The sequence below is a fragment of the Rhinolophus sinicus genome, linkage group LG04 (genome assembly GCF_036562045.2).
Source record: "Rhinolophus sinicus isolate RSC01 linkage group LG04, ASM3656204v1, whole genome shotgun sequence".
NCBI lineage: Eukaryota > Metazoa > Chordata > Mammalia > Chiroptera > Rhinolophidae > Rhinolophus > Rhinolophus sinicus.
Window position 1 is genome coordinate 113,450,351 of NC_133754.1, and position 16,187 is coordinate 113,466,537.

At 36.2% G+C, this 16,187-nt stretch overlaps 1 protein-coding gene across 8 annotated transcripts in view; it reads right to left on the bottom strand.

Moving 5' to 3' along the window:
* The window catches only part of FANCC (FA complementation group C), a 261,715-nt gene that overhangs the window by 61,656 nt on the left and 183,872 nt on the right, over positions 1-16,187 (bottom strand). For all 8 annotated transcript variants that reach the window (XM_074330248.1, XM_074330249.1, XM_074330251.1 and 5 more), the window contains one exon: positions 7,348-7,512. In XM_074330248.1, the coding sequence (XP_074186349.1) occupies positions 7,348-7,512 (165 nt within the window). The remainder of the gene's footprint in view (positions 1-7,347; positions 7,513-16,187) is intronic.

Consider the following 16,187-nt stretch of genomic DNA (forward strand, 5'->3'; position numbering starts at 1 on the left):
TAGCATACAAACATGGCTCAACATCTGCAAAGCAATCAATGTGATATATTTTAACAAAGTGAAGGATAAAAAGGTTGTCATCATCTTAATAGATGCAGTAAAAGCAGTTGACAAAATTCAACATCCATTCATGATTAAAAGTCTCAACAAAGTGGGTCTAGAGGAAATGTACTTCAACATAATAAAGATCATATATGACAGCTGACATCATACTCAACGGTGAAAAAACTGAAAGCTTTTCCTCAAAGATCAGGAATAAGACATGGATGCTCACTCTCGCTACTTTTACTTATTTTTTTTTAATTAAAGTTTATTGGGGTGACAATTGTTAGTAAACTTACATAGACTTCAGGTGTACAATTCTGTATTACATCATCTATAAATCCCATTGTGTGTTCACCACCCAGAGTCAGTTCTCCTTCCATCACCATATATTTGATCCCTCTTACCCTAATCTCCCACCCCCACCCCCCACACTCCTTACCCTCTGGTAACCACTAAACTATTGTCTGTGTCTATGAGTTTTTGTTTCTCATTTGTTTGTCTTGTTCTTTTGTTGTTTTTGGTTCATATACCACGTATCAGTGAAACCATATGGTTCTCTGCTTTTCCTGTCTGACTTATTTCGCTCAGCATTACACTCTCAAGATCCATCCATGTTGTCACAAATGGTCCTATTTCATCTTTTCTTACCGCCGAATAGTATTCCATTGTGTATATATACCACAACTTCTTTATCCATTCATCTATCGAAGGACATTTTGGTTGTTTCCATGTCTTGGCCACTGTAAATAAAGCTGTAATGAACATTGGAGCACACGTGTCTTTATGGATAAATGTTTTCAGATTTTTTTGGTAGATACCCAGGAGTGGAATTGCTGGGTCATATGGTAATTCTACTCGTAATTTTTTGAGGAACCTCCACACTGCCTTCCATAGCGGCTGCACCAGTCTGCATTCTCACCAACATTGTATGAGGGTTCCTTTTTCTCCACAGCCTCTCCAACACTTGTTACTATTTGTCTTATTGATGATAGCCATTCTAACTGGGGTGAGGTGATATCTCACTGTGGTTTTTATTTGCATTTCGCTGATAATTAGTGATGTTGAGCATTTTTTCATATGTCTATTTGCTATTTGTAGGTCCTCTTTGGAGAAATGTCTCTTCAGGTCCTCTGTCCATTTTTCAATTGGGTTGTTTGTTTTTTTGTTGTTGAGTTGCATTAGCTCCTTGTATATTTTGGATATTAGCCCCTTATCAGAGGCACTGTTTGCAAAAATCGTCTCCCATTCAGTTGGTTGCCTCTGTAATTTTGTCGATGGTTTCTTTTGCTGTGCAGAAGCTTTTAAGTTTCATATAGTCCCATTCATTTATTTTAGCTTTTACTTCCCTTGCCTTTGGAGTCAAATTCATAAAATGTTCTTTGAACCCAAGATCCATATGTTTAGTACCTATGTTTTCTTCTATGCAGTTTATTGTTTCAGGTCTTATGCTTAAGTCTTTGATCCATTTTGAATTAATTTTGGCACATGGTGACAAATAGCAGTCCAGTTTCATTCTTTTGCACGTGGCTATCCAATTCTCCCAGCACCATTTATTGAAGAGGCTGTCTTTGCTCCATTGTATGTTTTTAGCTTCTTTGTCAAAAATTATCTGTCCATATTTATGGGGGTTTATTTCTGCGTTCTTAATTCTATTCCATTGGTCTACGTGTCTGTTTCTCTGCCAGTACCATGCTGTTTTGATTATTGTTGCTCTGTAGTACAAGCTAAAGTCAGGGAGTATGATACCTCCAGCATTGTTCTTTTTTCTTAAGATTGCTTTGGCTATTTGGGGTCTTTTGTGATTCCAAACAAATCTGATGATTTATTGTTCTATTTGTTTAAAAAATGCCGTTGGGATTTTGATGGGGATTGCACTAAATCTGTATATTGTTTTGGGTAATATGGCCATTTTAACTATGTTGATTCTTCCAGTCCATGAGCACGGAATGTCTTTCCATTTTTTTGTGTCTTCTTCAATTTCTTTTAAAAATGTCTTGTAGTTTTCAGCATATAGGTCTTTCACATCCTTGGTTAAGTTTATTCCTAGGTATTTTATTCTTTTGTCTGCAATTGCAAAAGGAATTGTTTTTTTCATTTCTTTTTCTGAGATTTCATTGCTAGTATATAGGAATGCAATGGACTTTTGTACGTTGATTTTGTAGCTGGCCACATTACTGTATTCGTTGATTGTTTCTAATAGCTTTTTGGTGGAGTCTTTAGGATTTTCTATTTACAGCATCATGTCATCTGCAAAGAGTGACAATTTAACTTTTTCATTCCCAATTTGGATGCCTTTTATTTCTTTCTCTTGCCTGATTGCTCTGGCGAGGACGTCCAACACTATGTTGAAAAGCAGAGGTGATAGGGCACAGCCCTGTTGTGTTCCTGAACATAGAGCAAAGGGCTTCAGTTTTTCACCATTAATTATGAGATTAGCTGAGGGTTTGTCATATATGGCCTTTATTATGTTAAGGTATTTTCCTTCTATACCTATTTTATTAAGTGTTTTAATCATAAATGGATGTTGTATCTTGTCAAATGCTTTTTCAGCATCAATTGATATAATCATATGATTTTTGTCCTTTATTTTGTTTATGTGATGGATCACATTGATGGATTTGCGGATGTTGAACCATCCTTGTGCCCCTGGGATGAACCCCACTTGGTCGTGATGAATAATCTTTTTAATGCATTGTTCCATTCAATTTGCTAGAATTTTGTTTAGGATTTTTGCATCTGTATTCATCAGAGATATTGGTCTGTAGTTCTCTTTTCTTGTGTTGTCCCTGACAGGTTTTGGTATCAGGGTAATGTTGGCCTCATAAAATGAGTTAGGGAGTACTGTCTCTTCTTCAATTTTTTTGGAAGAGTTTGAGCAGGATTGGTGTGAGATCCCCTTTGAAGGTTTGGTAGCTACTTTTATTCAACATAGTACTGAAGTCCTAGCCAGAGCAGTTAGACAAAAAAGAGAAATAAAAGGCATTCAGTTCTGAAAGGGAAAATTAAAACTGTCTCGATTTGCAGGTGACAGAATATCATATATACAAAGCCCTATAGAGTACACTAAAAAACTGTTATAACTAATAAACAAAGTAAAGTTTTAGGATATAAAATCAATACACAAAAATCAGTCGTGTTTCTATACATTAACAATCAACAATCTGAAAAATAATTTAAAAGAAAACCTTATTTGCCATTGCATCAAAAATAATAAAATACCTAGGAAGAAATTTAACCAAGGAGTTGAATGATTTGTTTACTGAAAACTGTGACATTGATGAAAGAAATTGAAGACACAAATAAATGGAAAGGTATCCCATGCTTATGGACTAAGAGAATTAATGTTAAAATGTCCATACTACCCAAAGCAATCTACAGATTCAATGCAATCCTTATCAAAATTATAATGCAATTTTTCACAGAAACCAAAAATATAATCCTAAAATTTGTATGGAAGCACCAAAGACCCCAAATAGCCAAAGCAATTTTAGAAAGAAAAATAAAGCTAGAGGCAGTATACTTCCTTATTTCAAACTATATTACAAAGCTATAGTAATCAAAACGTATGGCATTAGGATAAACATACACACATAGATCAATGGAACAGAATACAGAGCCCAGAAACAAAACCACCTATATACAGTCAATTAAATCACAACAAAGGAGCCTAGAATATACAATGGGAAAAGGATAGTCATTTCAATAAATGGTACTGGGAAAAGAGGACAACCGCATGCAAAAGAATAAAACTGGACCCCTATCTTATACCATACATGAAAATCAACTCAAAATGGCTTAAATAATTGAATGAAAGACCTGAAACTGTAAAACTCCTAGAAGAAAATATTGGGGAAGAAAATATAGGCGAAGAAAATAAGCTCCCTGACATTGGTCTTGGCTATGATTTTTTTTATTTGACAACAAAAGCAAAGGCAACAAAAGCAAAAATAAACAAGTGGGACTATATCAAACTAAAGAGCTTCTGCACAGCAAAAAGCTTCTATACCATCAACAGAATGGAAAGGCAACCTATGGAATGGAAGAAAATATTTGCTAATCATATACCTGACAAAGAGTTAATATCCAAAATATATAAAGAATTCATATAGCTCAATAGAAGAAAACCAAAGAATCCGATTAAAAAATGGGCAGAGTAACTGAAAAGACATTTCTCCAAAGAAGACATGTAGATGCCAACAGGTATACGAAAGGTGCTGAACATCACTAATCATCAGAGACATGCAAATCAACACCATGAGATATCACCTCACACCAATTAGAATGGCCATCATTAAAAAGACAAGAAATAACAAATGCTGGTGAGAATGTGGATAAAATCGAACACTTGTGCACAGTTCCTGGGAATGTAAATTGGTGTAGCCACTATGGAAGACAGTGTGGAGATTCCTCAAAAAATTAAAACTACAACTACCATATGATCCCCAAATCCCACTTCTGGGTATATATTCAAAGGAAAGGAAAACAGGATATCAAAAAGATATCTGCAGTCCCACATTTATTGCAGCATTATTCACAATAGTCAAAATAATGGAAATAACCTAAGTGCCCATCAATAGATGAAAAGATAAAGATGTGATACACACACACACATACACACACGCATCATTGTGTCACACACAATGGATTATATTCAGCCATGATAAAGAGAAAAATCCTCTCATTTGCAACAACATGGATGGACCTTGAGGGCATTATGCTAAGTGAAATAAGCCAAACAAAGAAACACGAATACTATATGATAATCACTTTATGTGCAATCTAAAAAAGCTGAATTCATAGAAATAGAGACTAGAATGATGGTTACCAGGGACTGGGGGGGTGGGGTAAATGGGGAGATTTGGGTCAAAGAGTATAAACTTCCATTACACAGATGAATAAGTTCTGGGAGCTCTAATGTACAGCGTGGTGATTACAGTTAATAATACTGTATTATATACTTGAAAGTCACTAAGAGAGTAGAACTTAAATGTTCTCACCACAAAAAAGAGATGGTAATTATGTGACGTGATAGATGTATTAGCTTATCTATGATAGGCATTTTGCAATATAAGTATACTAAATTAACTCACTGCACATCTTAAACATACACAATGTTAAAAAGAAAAACATATACAATGTTTTATATCAATTATACTCAATAAAGCTGGAAAAGAAATGTAAAAAATAAATAAAACTGTGATATTTTCTCTTTTTTATACATAGAAACACAACAAGAAGTGAGTACACTTTGTTGCCTTACTTTGCAATATTTTAAAATTTTTGAAAACTTTTCTAAATTTTATCTAAATTATTTTAGATATAAATATATTTAAATGAATATATAAGTGGAAAGATTTATAGATAAATATAACATTTTTAGATTTTTTAAAAGAATTTTATTTTATTCAAAAATAAAAATTTCTATTTTTTTATAGTTAAGAATCGATCAGTGGTTTTGCCAAGGAGAATTGAAAGATTCACTTTCGCATTTCACAGCTGTTTCATTGAGAAAAGATAAAATAAATATATATCAGAGATTTCTCTGGCTCATGAGATGGAAATATCTACTCCAAAGGAAGTGGGCTAAACTGTAAATGAAAAGCAAATGAGGAAAGTTATTTTTCCCTTGGCTCTAAGGATGATATGAATTTACCTTATTGTGTCATATTCAGTAGAACATTTTCATAGACTATTATAATGCAAGTTAATTGCAGCATCAATTTGAGGCCAATCATTAAGTCTAGACAAGTTATTATATAATTCAAATATAGGTGTGATTAATTAATATTTCAACAGAACTAGACTCCTGCCATGAAACGGAATCTCTAGATATGGCTGAACTACATCTGGTACCAACACCAACTAAGGACAGGAGTACTTTTAGGGAACTTGGCATTACACACACGTGGTATGTTGAATAACTGTTCTGAATCTCCTGGTTTTTCCTAGCACCACTGTGCTGAGGTTCGCATTCACAGCGCAGAGCGAGAGTGGGAACACTGCTGTGCCTCACACACAGCAAAGCAGGAGTCACACTGCGTTCTTGACCACCATAGACTCCCAGTAAGAACGCTGCCAGTTTCACACAAAAATGTGTTTGACGAACAATATAAAATATTTGTTTTCTCACATTTTCACCTTTGAGAGTACTTTTTATTTAAAAAACATTATGTGTGATAAAAAGTAAAGTATACATAAAGCACTTCTGCTACATAACAAAAAATGCTGGATGCCTTAGAGGAAAAGCACTTGCACAACTGACCTGTGAGATCAACTCGCCACTTTTTTTTCTTCCTGGAAACTTACTTGAAAGAATGACTGGCAGACAAAGAATGGTTATTCAGACTAGAGTATGTGGCACATACTTTCTCAAAAAGTAGTGAAGTGACCCTAGTACCTCAAGTACAATGGACAGTATTTGAAGCCAATGATAAATATGAGTTTTTAAGCAGAAATTAGAACCTTGGAAAATTTATTTTCGCCAACATCAGCTTGATAGTTTCCCAATACTTAAAGACATTCCTGATGAGACTGGTGGTGACAGGAATGAAGGTACATTTTGATACTGCAAAATGAAATATTGTCAATGTTTGGAAGATCTGCATAACAATGAACCAGTATTTTCCAAACATGCACAAGGCTACAAAAGACCCATTAAAAGTGCAAGACACACCAGTGGATTTTCATGTATCAGTATGAAAAGCTCACTGATATAATTTCAGATTCCACATCGGAAGTAAACTTAAAAAAAACATTTTCAAATTTTGGTGAGGTATGCAAGGAGAATATCCACAATTGTCTGAGCTAGCTATTAAAATATTTCTGTCTTTTCCAACTACATGTCTGTGTGAGGCTGGATTTTCTTCATATACTTCAGCCAAGCTAACATATCACACCAGACTGAATACAAAAACATATGAGGACCCAGCTGTCTTCTTTTAAGTCTGACAATAAAGAGATCTGCAAAAGTGTACAACAATGCCACTCTTGTTAGATAACTTTTTGCTTGGAAAAGGTTGTTGTTTTTCATAAAAATATGCTATCTGTGTTAACACGCAATCAATTTATTGTTATTTTTAAATAAAAAATATTTTTAAAACTTATGTTTTAATTGCAAATATAATATTGACAAATATAACCCACGTGTTAATTAAAAAGCTCACTGGGATCCTCAATAATTTTTAAGCGCGTAAAGTGGGTACTGAGATGAAAACATTTGAAAACTGCCTTTCCAACAAACTGAAGTATTCTAAGAAAAGGAAAAACAAAAGTTGGGTGATAGGGTGAATGCCCATCACTTACAGCAAAAAGGCATCATTCACAGCATCAAAGAACTCCGGCCAGAGCATTTCCTGAGGTTCACGTCCATGGTAGGTGAGCAGAGCTTCCACCAGCGGTTTGAAATCTGGCAGAGTAATAAGTGGGGCACAAACTCGTGATAGGGACCTTATGCGTTCAGGAGCCATTCTATGGAACGAATAAGAAATAATTAGCCAAATCTTAGAGCCACATGTAATTAAAGAAATGAAATGTTCATGCTAAAAAGGTTGATAAGTTACTTGTTCTGTCCCTCACATAAGGAGGCTACCCTAATACCATCTATGAATGCTCTTCTCCTACTCGGTTCTCTCGAAAGAAACGCTTTAGCTGCAGTTCCCATTTTAAAACCTCTCATTGTAAGGACTCTGGCATAAGTAACTATGGGCACCACCAACTTGTGTGTTATGGACCAGTGAGTCGGCTCTGACCCCTGGTGACCCCACGAATGAGTGATGTCCATGATGTCCTGTCTTCAAAAGTCCTCCTCAGCTCCGCGTATGGAGCCCATCTATCTCATATTCGGTCTTCCTCTCTTCCTGCTGTCTCTGTTCTCCCCAGCATTATCTTTCCCCAAGAACCCTGCCTTCTCAGGATGTGCCTGAAGAAGGACAACTTCAGTTTTGTCCTTTTTGCCTCTAGCGATGTTTCAGGCTTAATTTGCTCTAGGACCCACGTATTTGTCTTCAACTTACCATGCCCAAAACAGAACTCCGGATTCCTTCCCCAAACACTCTCGACCCCGTGCTCCCTATGTCACTTGCTCAAGCCCAAAGCCTTGAAGCCCATTCTTGATTGCTCCCTTTCTCTTCTGCCCCTTATCTGATCCAGCAGTAAATACTGTCATTTCATCTGACCACCTCTCAGCACTTTCATTACTACCCCCTCACTCACCATCACATCCAGCCTGGGTTATTGTAGAAGCCTCCTAACTTTCTCCCTGCTTCTGTCCTCCCCGACCCCATTGTTTATCATCAAAACAGTTCCAGCAACTCTTTAAAAATTCACATCACTTCATTTGTACGCTCAAAGCCTTGCAATAGCTTCCCACCTCACCCAGAGAAGTAGTAAAGTCTTATACTAGCCACCAAGGCCTTCCATGGTGGGGCCCCCTTCCATTTCTCTGGCTTCATTTCCTTCTACTCTTATCTTTGCCTGTTCTGTTCCACCTTTACAGGCTTCCAGCTACACCAGATAAGGTCCTGTTATTCACTCTGCACATAACATATGGCTAGCTCCTTCTTTCCAAATACGTCTCCTCTCCCTTTATGTGAGGGCCTTCCTGACCATCCCATATAAATGCACTGATATGGTAACATTCAGCCTATATGGCAATTTAAATGTATTTAAATGAAATATTAGTAAAATGTAAAATTCCATTCCTCACTTGCACTAGTCATGTATCAAGTGTTCAACAGTTAACATGAGACTAGTAGCTCACAGTATTGGACAGTGCAGATTCACAAGATTTGTCCTTTACTGCAGAAAGCTCCACTGGACAGAATTTAATGTATCAAGTTAAATCCCCATTCCACTGTGAATGTCCTCTCTCTCTCACTGCTCTGTTCCTAGCACGCTCGATAATTCCTTACACATACTACGTGCTCAAGGAATAGATGTTAAATAAAAAAATGAGCAACTAGATATAAAATGAAAGTTTGAAATGTATGCTACATCTTTTTCTAGGTATTTTCATATGTAATCATAAATCTAGACATTTAGTCTTATATTTTATGAAACACAAATGGAATCACAATATAGAACATAGATGTCCCTCATTTTTTTTACTTGCTGCCTATTGTTAAAAAATACATGAGTGCTGTAATGTAACCATGCCTCTATTTGTAGGCATTGAGGTGGTTTTCAGCTGTTTACTATTATACACACTGCTGCAGCAGTATTGTTGTACATGCCTTATCTATGCCCAATGTGATTATCTGCATATTAAATTGCATCCCAAAAGACTACAGTTTACTTTTCCACTCTTGCCAGTGATATTAACAGTATTTTATTTTGAATCTGGACAAAAATTACCCCATTGCTTTCATTTACGTTTTCCTGACAACTTTCAAGATTGAGTATTTGTTACCCACTTGTATTTCCTCTTCAGTGAATTTGTTTTTAAATTAGTATATATCAGTCCTATTCATCCAATAAATGTTTTGTGAACCATTACTATAATCAAGGCTGTTTGTGGTGTTTGAAGCACAAAAGCAGAGACAAAGCCCAGTAATGGAGAGAATAAAATGCCAGGTGCTATCAAGTGCCATGATGAAAAGTAAAGCGCACTGAGGGATTAAGGCGAGCAGGGGTTTACTGGCGGGAACATCTGAATAGAGACCTAAAGGACATACCTGGGAGGAAAATGTTGCCACAGATACAAAGCCAATGCCAAGGTCCTGAGCATTCTGCACAGAGCCAGGAGGCCCAGGTGGAGATCACGTGTGGGAGGGAGGAAGCAGCAAGAAGCAGGCTTTCGTAGACTTCTGTAAGAGCCTGGGGCATTCTTTTTTTTTTTTTTTAACTTGCTTTTAACTTATTTTTTATTTTTATCAAACTTACAGATGCAACTGCCTTAAATAATCAAATAGCTTTTCAAAGCTTATGAAAAACAGTAGTTTTTGCAAGAGCACTCCCACCCCCATTTTCTGATCTCAGAGGAAACCACTTTCAAACCTAACGCACTTTAGATATTCAGTATATTGTTTTTCCTGGGTTTAATGACTGTTATTTGGCTTGTTTGCTCATTTTTCTTTGCACTGATGATTTTAACTCCAAACTCCCACCCAAGTGTATAACCTCCTTGAAATATATTCTGACATATCTGATATTCTTTCATTTTCATCTTCCTAAAGAAATTTTTCTTAGAACCTTCTAATCTGTTCCAATCTGGACAGGTTGTTTGTTACTCTCTCTGTGTAGTTATCATCTTGGGATCTCCATCCTGGGAATTTCCTTCACTTCTCTCCTGGATCCCACATCTTCTTTCTTGGTTCATTCTTCTTATGTAGGAAAAAGTACATAAGAAGTAAAGTATTTGAGAGTTAGCATGTCTGAAAACATATTTATTTTACTCTCACACTTGATACTTTGCTTGAGTATAGAATTCTGGCGATTTTCCTACAGAATTGTGAAAGTGTGGCTTTATTGTCTTTCAGCTTCCAGAGTTGTTCTTGAGAAGTCCCATGCTATTATACATTCGGATCCTGTTTTTACTCCATGGAGGCTGTTGAATATCCTCTTTGAAATCTCACAACGATGTGTCTTGGTATGGATTTATTTTTATTCATTGTGCTGGGCACTCAGTGGACTTCAAATTAGGAAAGTTATCTTGAATTATTTCTTTGATGATTTCCTACCCATTCTTTTCTCTGTTTTCTCTGGGAACTCCAATTTTTTGGATATTGAACTTCCTAGGTAGTTCTGTCTTTCTTTTTAATTTTTCATCTCTTGGTCTACCTTTTGCTCTAGATTTTGAAAGAATTGTTTACCTTTATCTTCCAATCCTTTTATTATGTTTTTTATTACCACTCTCTCGTTATTGATTTCCCAAAACTTTTTCATCCTATGAATGTTCCCTATTTTAAAACATAGCATCCTGTTCTCATTTAATGGATATGGATATAATATTAATAGATATATTACCTTTTATTTTCACGGGGACATTTATATTAATTTGAGACTTCCTTTCCTTTGATTAATCTTTTTATTTTTATTGGTTTCTACTTTTTTATGTTACATGCTTAATATGATTTCCTTAAATATCTGGTGACCGCTGCCTGCCAGCTCCTATTTAAGAGTCAGGCACGAAAAGGTAGTAGGGAGCTCTATGTGCGTGGGTAGGGCAAGCTGGTTGTGATCTTCACTACAGGGCAGCAGTTTTTCAACAATTTTTTGGTTTCAGAATACTCTTAAACTCGTAAAAATTACTGAGAACACCAAAGAGCTTTGTTTCTGAGGTTATAGCTATAAATATTTATCACGTCTGAAATGAAAAGAGACACGTAAAATATTAACTCATTAAAAGAAACAATAAACCCATAAGACATTAAAATGAGTAACATTTTTTGTTAAACAATATTTTTCTAAACAAAAAAACTATTTAGTGAAAAGAGTGACACTGTTTTACCTGTTTGTAAATCTCTCTACTGCCGGAAAGAAGACAGCTGGATGCTAGTATTTACTTCTGTTGTTCTGTTTGAAGTATATGAAGGGAGCCTAGCCCCACACTGATATGTACTTTAAAAAGGCAGGAGTATTTTAATAGTCTCTTCATTTATTGTGCACATTTTCCTTTGATTCTATACCAAAACTCATCACCATTGCCCCACCTGGTTCCTGTAAGCTGGTCTAGGAATGCAGGTAGACCTGCCTGCCATGCTTCTAGGGACTTGGTGATGGGTAGTGTCTACCGTGGTAACAGCTGAAAGTAACCACAATTTACTGGCCAAGCTTTCCCCTTGAAAGCTGGGAGCCTTCAAATAGCTACAAAGTTCCAAAATAGTTACAGCAGACAGATTCTGTCAGTAAAATTTTTGTCAAGGTGAAGAGATGGATTCCTGGCACTTCCTACTCCATCATCTTCCCTGGTGTCCCGAATTGATCTTTTGTATAAAAAAGAAAAAAAAAACCATACTTTTCTTACTTTCCCATTTCTTTGTCCCTTTGTACTATATCTTAGCAGAACTACTTGCCTCAATCTTGAAGTCATTATTTGTTATTCAGCTGTATGTCCTATTCAGCCTGTTTACTGAATTTTCTTCTTTTCCCATAATCCCCTTCTTAAAAAAAAAAAAAAAAAAAAAAAAAACTTGTTCCCATTTCGAGGATTTAACAGTTCTTCTTATTACTTACTCTTAGGACAATTAATTATTCCTTTTTTAAAAAATCCACTTGCTTATCCTAAGAAATACATTTGTCTCTTCTGTTTGTTGCATTTGGTTCATTTTTCCTTATGGTGCTGGTTTTCCAGGAGTGATTCTTGTCTGTTTGCTCTTTCTGGAATTTGGGATTCCACATTAGCCTCTCTATGAATGCTGTTTAATGCAGCCTGTCTCAAGTGCTTGTGGGAGGGTCAGGAGATAATGCCCGTTTAGGCTGCCAATAAGAATTCCCCGGAAAAATGTAAATTCTGAGCATTCTGATCATAACAGCAACCCCAAAACTACTGGGAATTGATAGCCATTTGGTGTTTGCTTCTCCTCCAAAGTGTCCTCCCACCTTCTTGTTGAAAGCAGGACATCTCTGTTGTCTCATCTGGGGACAGTAGATAAGGAAGAGGATGCATGAGGGCCAAGCCAGCTGACTGCAATTACTGCAACAGTCCAACAAGTTATCTTGTTGGCTGACAGGTATCCTCTTATTCTTTGAATCCACCCCCAAAGTAACTTTTACCTGTTGCAGTCATCCTTTCTTGCAAGTTTTTTGGGCTGTGATATTTTCCTTCAAAAATATCCCACTACTACCTTTTAAGCTGTTCTCATAATTTGTGGGTCATCAAATGCCCTCATTTTAAAGTATTATACGAGGTATGATCAAAATATACGGTGAATGTTTAAATTTTTAAAAAATTTATTACAGTAAAAGACACATTGCTATTAACCCCCCGCAAAATGTTCCCCCTCACTGTGAACATAATTATCCCATCGTTCTTGCTATTTTCTGAAACAGTTCTGGAAATCCTCTTGCATGAGTGTCGTTAGTCGTGCTGTCATGGCGGCCTCGATGTCCTGAATTGATTCAAAACGTTTTCCTTTCATGGTCATTTTGACTTTGGGGAAGAGCCAGAAGTCGCAGGGTGCCAGATCCAGAGAATAAGTGGATGAGGACACACCGTAATGCTTTTATTTGACAGAAATTGCCATACACCAGAAGTGATGTTTGACACGGAGCATTGTCATGATGGAGGATGAAGTGGTTCTCGACTTCCTCTGTCTGACTTATTTCGCTTAGCACGATAATCTCAAGATCCATCCATGTTGTCACAAATGGCAGTATTTCATCTTTTCTTATGGCAGAGTAGTATTCCATTGTGTCTACATACCACATCTCTATCCAATCATCTATCAAAGGACACTTTCATTGTTTCCATGTCTTGGCCACAGTGAATAATGCTGCAGTGAAGACTGGAGTACATATATCTTTACAGATAAATATTTTCAGATTTTTGGGGGTACATACTGAGAAGTGAGATTGCTACCTCACTTGGTAATTGTTTTAATTTTTGAGGAACCTCCATACTGTTTTCCATACTGGCTGTACCAATTTACATTCCCACCAGCAGTGTATGAGGGTTCCTTTCCCCCCCCACAACCTCTCCAACACTTGTTGTTACTTGCCTTGTTGATGACAGCCATTCTCATAGGTGTGAGGTGATATCTCACTGTGGTTTTGAGTTGCATTTCCCTAACGGCTAGTGAAGTTGAACATCTTTTCATGTATCTGTTGGCCATTTGTATGTTTTCTTGAAAGAAGGGTCTGTTTAGGTCCTCCGCCCATTTTTTAATTGGATTCTTTGTTTTTTGTTGAGTTGTTTGAGTTCTTTATATACTTTGGATGTTAGCTCCTTATTGGAGGTGTTGTTTGCAAATATCTCCTCCCACTCAGTTGGTTGCCTCTTTGTTCTGTTGATGGTTTCTTTTGCTGCGCAGAAGCCTTTTCATTTGATATAGTCGCATTCATTTCTTTTTGCTTTTACTTCCCCTGCCTTCGAGGTCAAATTCATAAAATCCTCTTTAAGACCAAGGTCCATAGTTTAGTACCTATGTTTTCTTCTATGCAATTTCTTTCAGATCTTATATCTAGGTCTTTGATCCATTTTGAGTTGATTTTGGTGTATGGTGACAGATAGTAGTCTAGTTTCATTCCTTTGCACATGGCTTTCCAATTCTCCCAGCACCATATATTGAAGAGTCTGTCTTTTCTCCACTGTATGTTTTTGGCTCCTTTGTTGAAAATTATTTGTCCATATGTATGTGGGCTTATTTCTGGGTTCTCAATTCTGTTCCATGGTCTATGTGTCTGTTTTTCTGCCAATACCATGCTGTTTTGATTATTGTTGCTCTGTAGTATAATTTGAAGTCACTGCTCTACACTACTTTAGTAGCAGTCCCCAGAACTAAATATCTATTTCTAGTAATAATCTGAAGATTTTAAAGAGATGTAATAGATTTACATTTAAGGTTTATATTTTATTGATGAAGTCCTATAAATTATTAGTTTAGCTGTATTATTTTCTTGATAATCAACAGTGAAATTCTCAGAGGTGATTTTTTTTGAACTACACAATGATAATTTCCTTACATGTAAACACTTTGTTTTTTCTCCTCAAATATTCACCTTTTCTAAAATTCACTTCTTGTTCTTTACCATTTTCCTAAATAACCGAGTCTCTTCAATAATATTTATCTTCCACAGTGCTCTAACATCTTTCTCTCACTATCAAAGTGGTCTTAGACCTAAAATTAATTAATGTCTTTCTGAGTTCATCATTAAAGTTGTTAACAAAAAGACATATTGAACTTGAGTTGTAAATACCTTAAATTTTTGGAACATGAGTTCACCGGGTGGGCAAGAAAAGTTGTGTTTGTGTATGACGTAGAATATTCTTTCATATATATATTTTGCAGACTCTGGCAGAATATTTTGCATAGAGTAAGGGCTCTATGAATGTTTGAGAAATTGAAAAATATGCCTGAGCATTGTGTGTACTCATGATAAATCCAGAACTCTGAAGGATCAGGGAAGTAGGTGGTAATCTTCCCTCCCACATTGATTCATCAATCCTCCCCTCTAAAAGACAGTGCAACTTTTTCCTCATTATCTTAAAAGAAGGACAATCAGAGTCTATCACTGGTGACTGGGAGGGTGGAAGGGACAACCTCGGCAACAGAGCATTTATCAAGCAATGAAGTTTATGGGCTGCAGATTGTATCTCCCAATTAGGCTGAAACAGGTCCAAGATAATTTTCCTGAAAAATTCTAAAGTCTTACGTAAACTTAGGTAGCTCTTGGTTCTAACAAAATATAGGCAGGCCAACTGATAATCTTTTGAAGGGCTTCAAAGTGCTCACAGCTTTCACAGCTCCCTCTTTTGGTCTGAAGCCTGCCAGAGCATGGAGATCCAACTTCAACCGGAGTTATGCAACACTTTCCAGACTGGATTACACTAAGCATTAGGTCTTGATTGATTGCCAGAGTAGCACTTCCAAATGATTTTTGCACAAGAATTCAACTGCAGAAGGCTCAACAGTAACCATATACTGCTGGAAACATCCTTTCCGTGTGGTTTACTGAAGCCTCCAAACCATCTGCAGCAAACCACAGAACTACAAGATAAACTGATGATGCTCAGAGTCTAGAATGTCACTCCTTCTAGACGGTTTGTAGCAAAGAACCAGAGAGAATCTAAACATTCTGTCAATGAATTGTTGATTTTACTTGGTGGCAAGTGAAACTCTATTTAAAACGCTATGACAAGACCATATATCAGGCCTTTAAAAATAATGCAAAGGAAAACTAAACAGATTTTCCTATTTTTTAGTTCCTCTGACAATTTATGCATCAAAGTTGTAGGATTAATTTCTACATTTTCTACAAAGCTTTTGAATCTTTTGAAATAAACTTTAATCATTTGAATAGTGAAAAGTGAAAAATGTATGGATGTCCTTTATTTAAAAAACACACACAGAAAAACAATTGTTTATATGCGTTGTTTATATGGTACTTAAGTTTGGGAGGCTTTTGGCTTCTTGAACATTTATTGTCATACTCGTGGAAGGAAAGTAATAATAAAACTCAAGTTTCATAAATAATGGGAATATCTG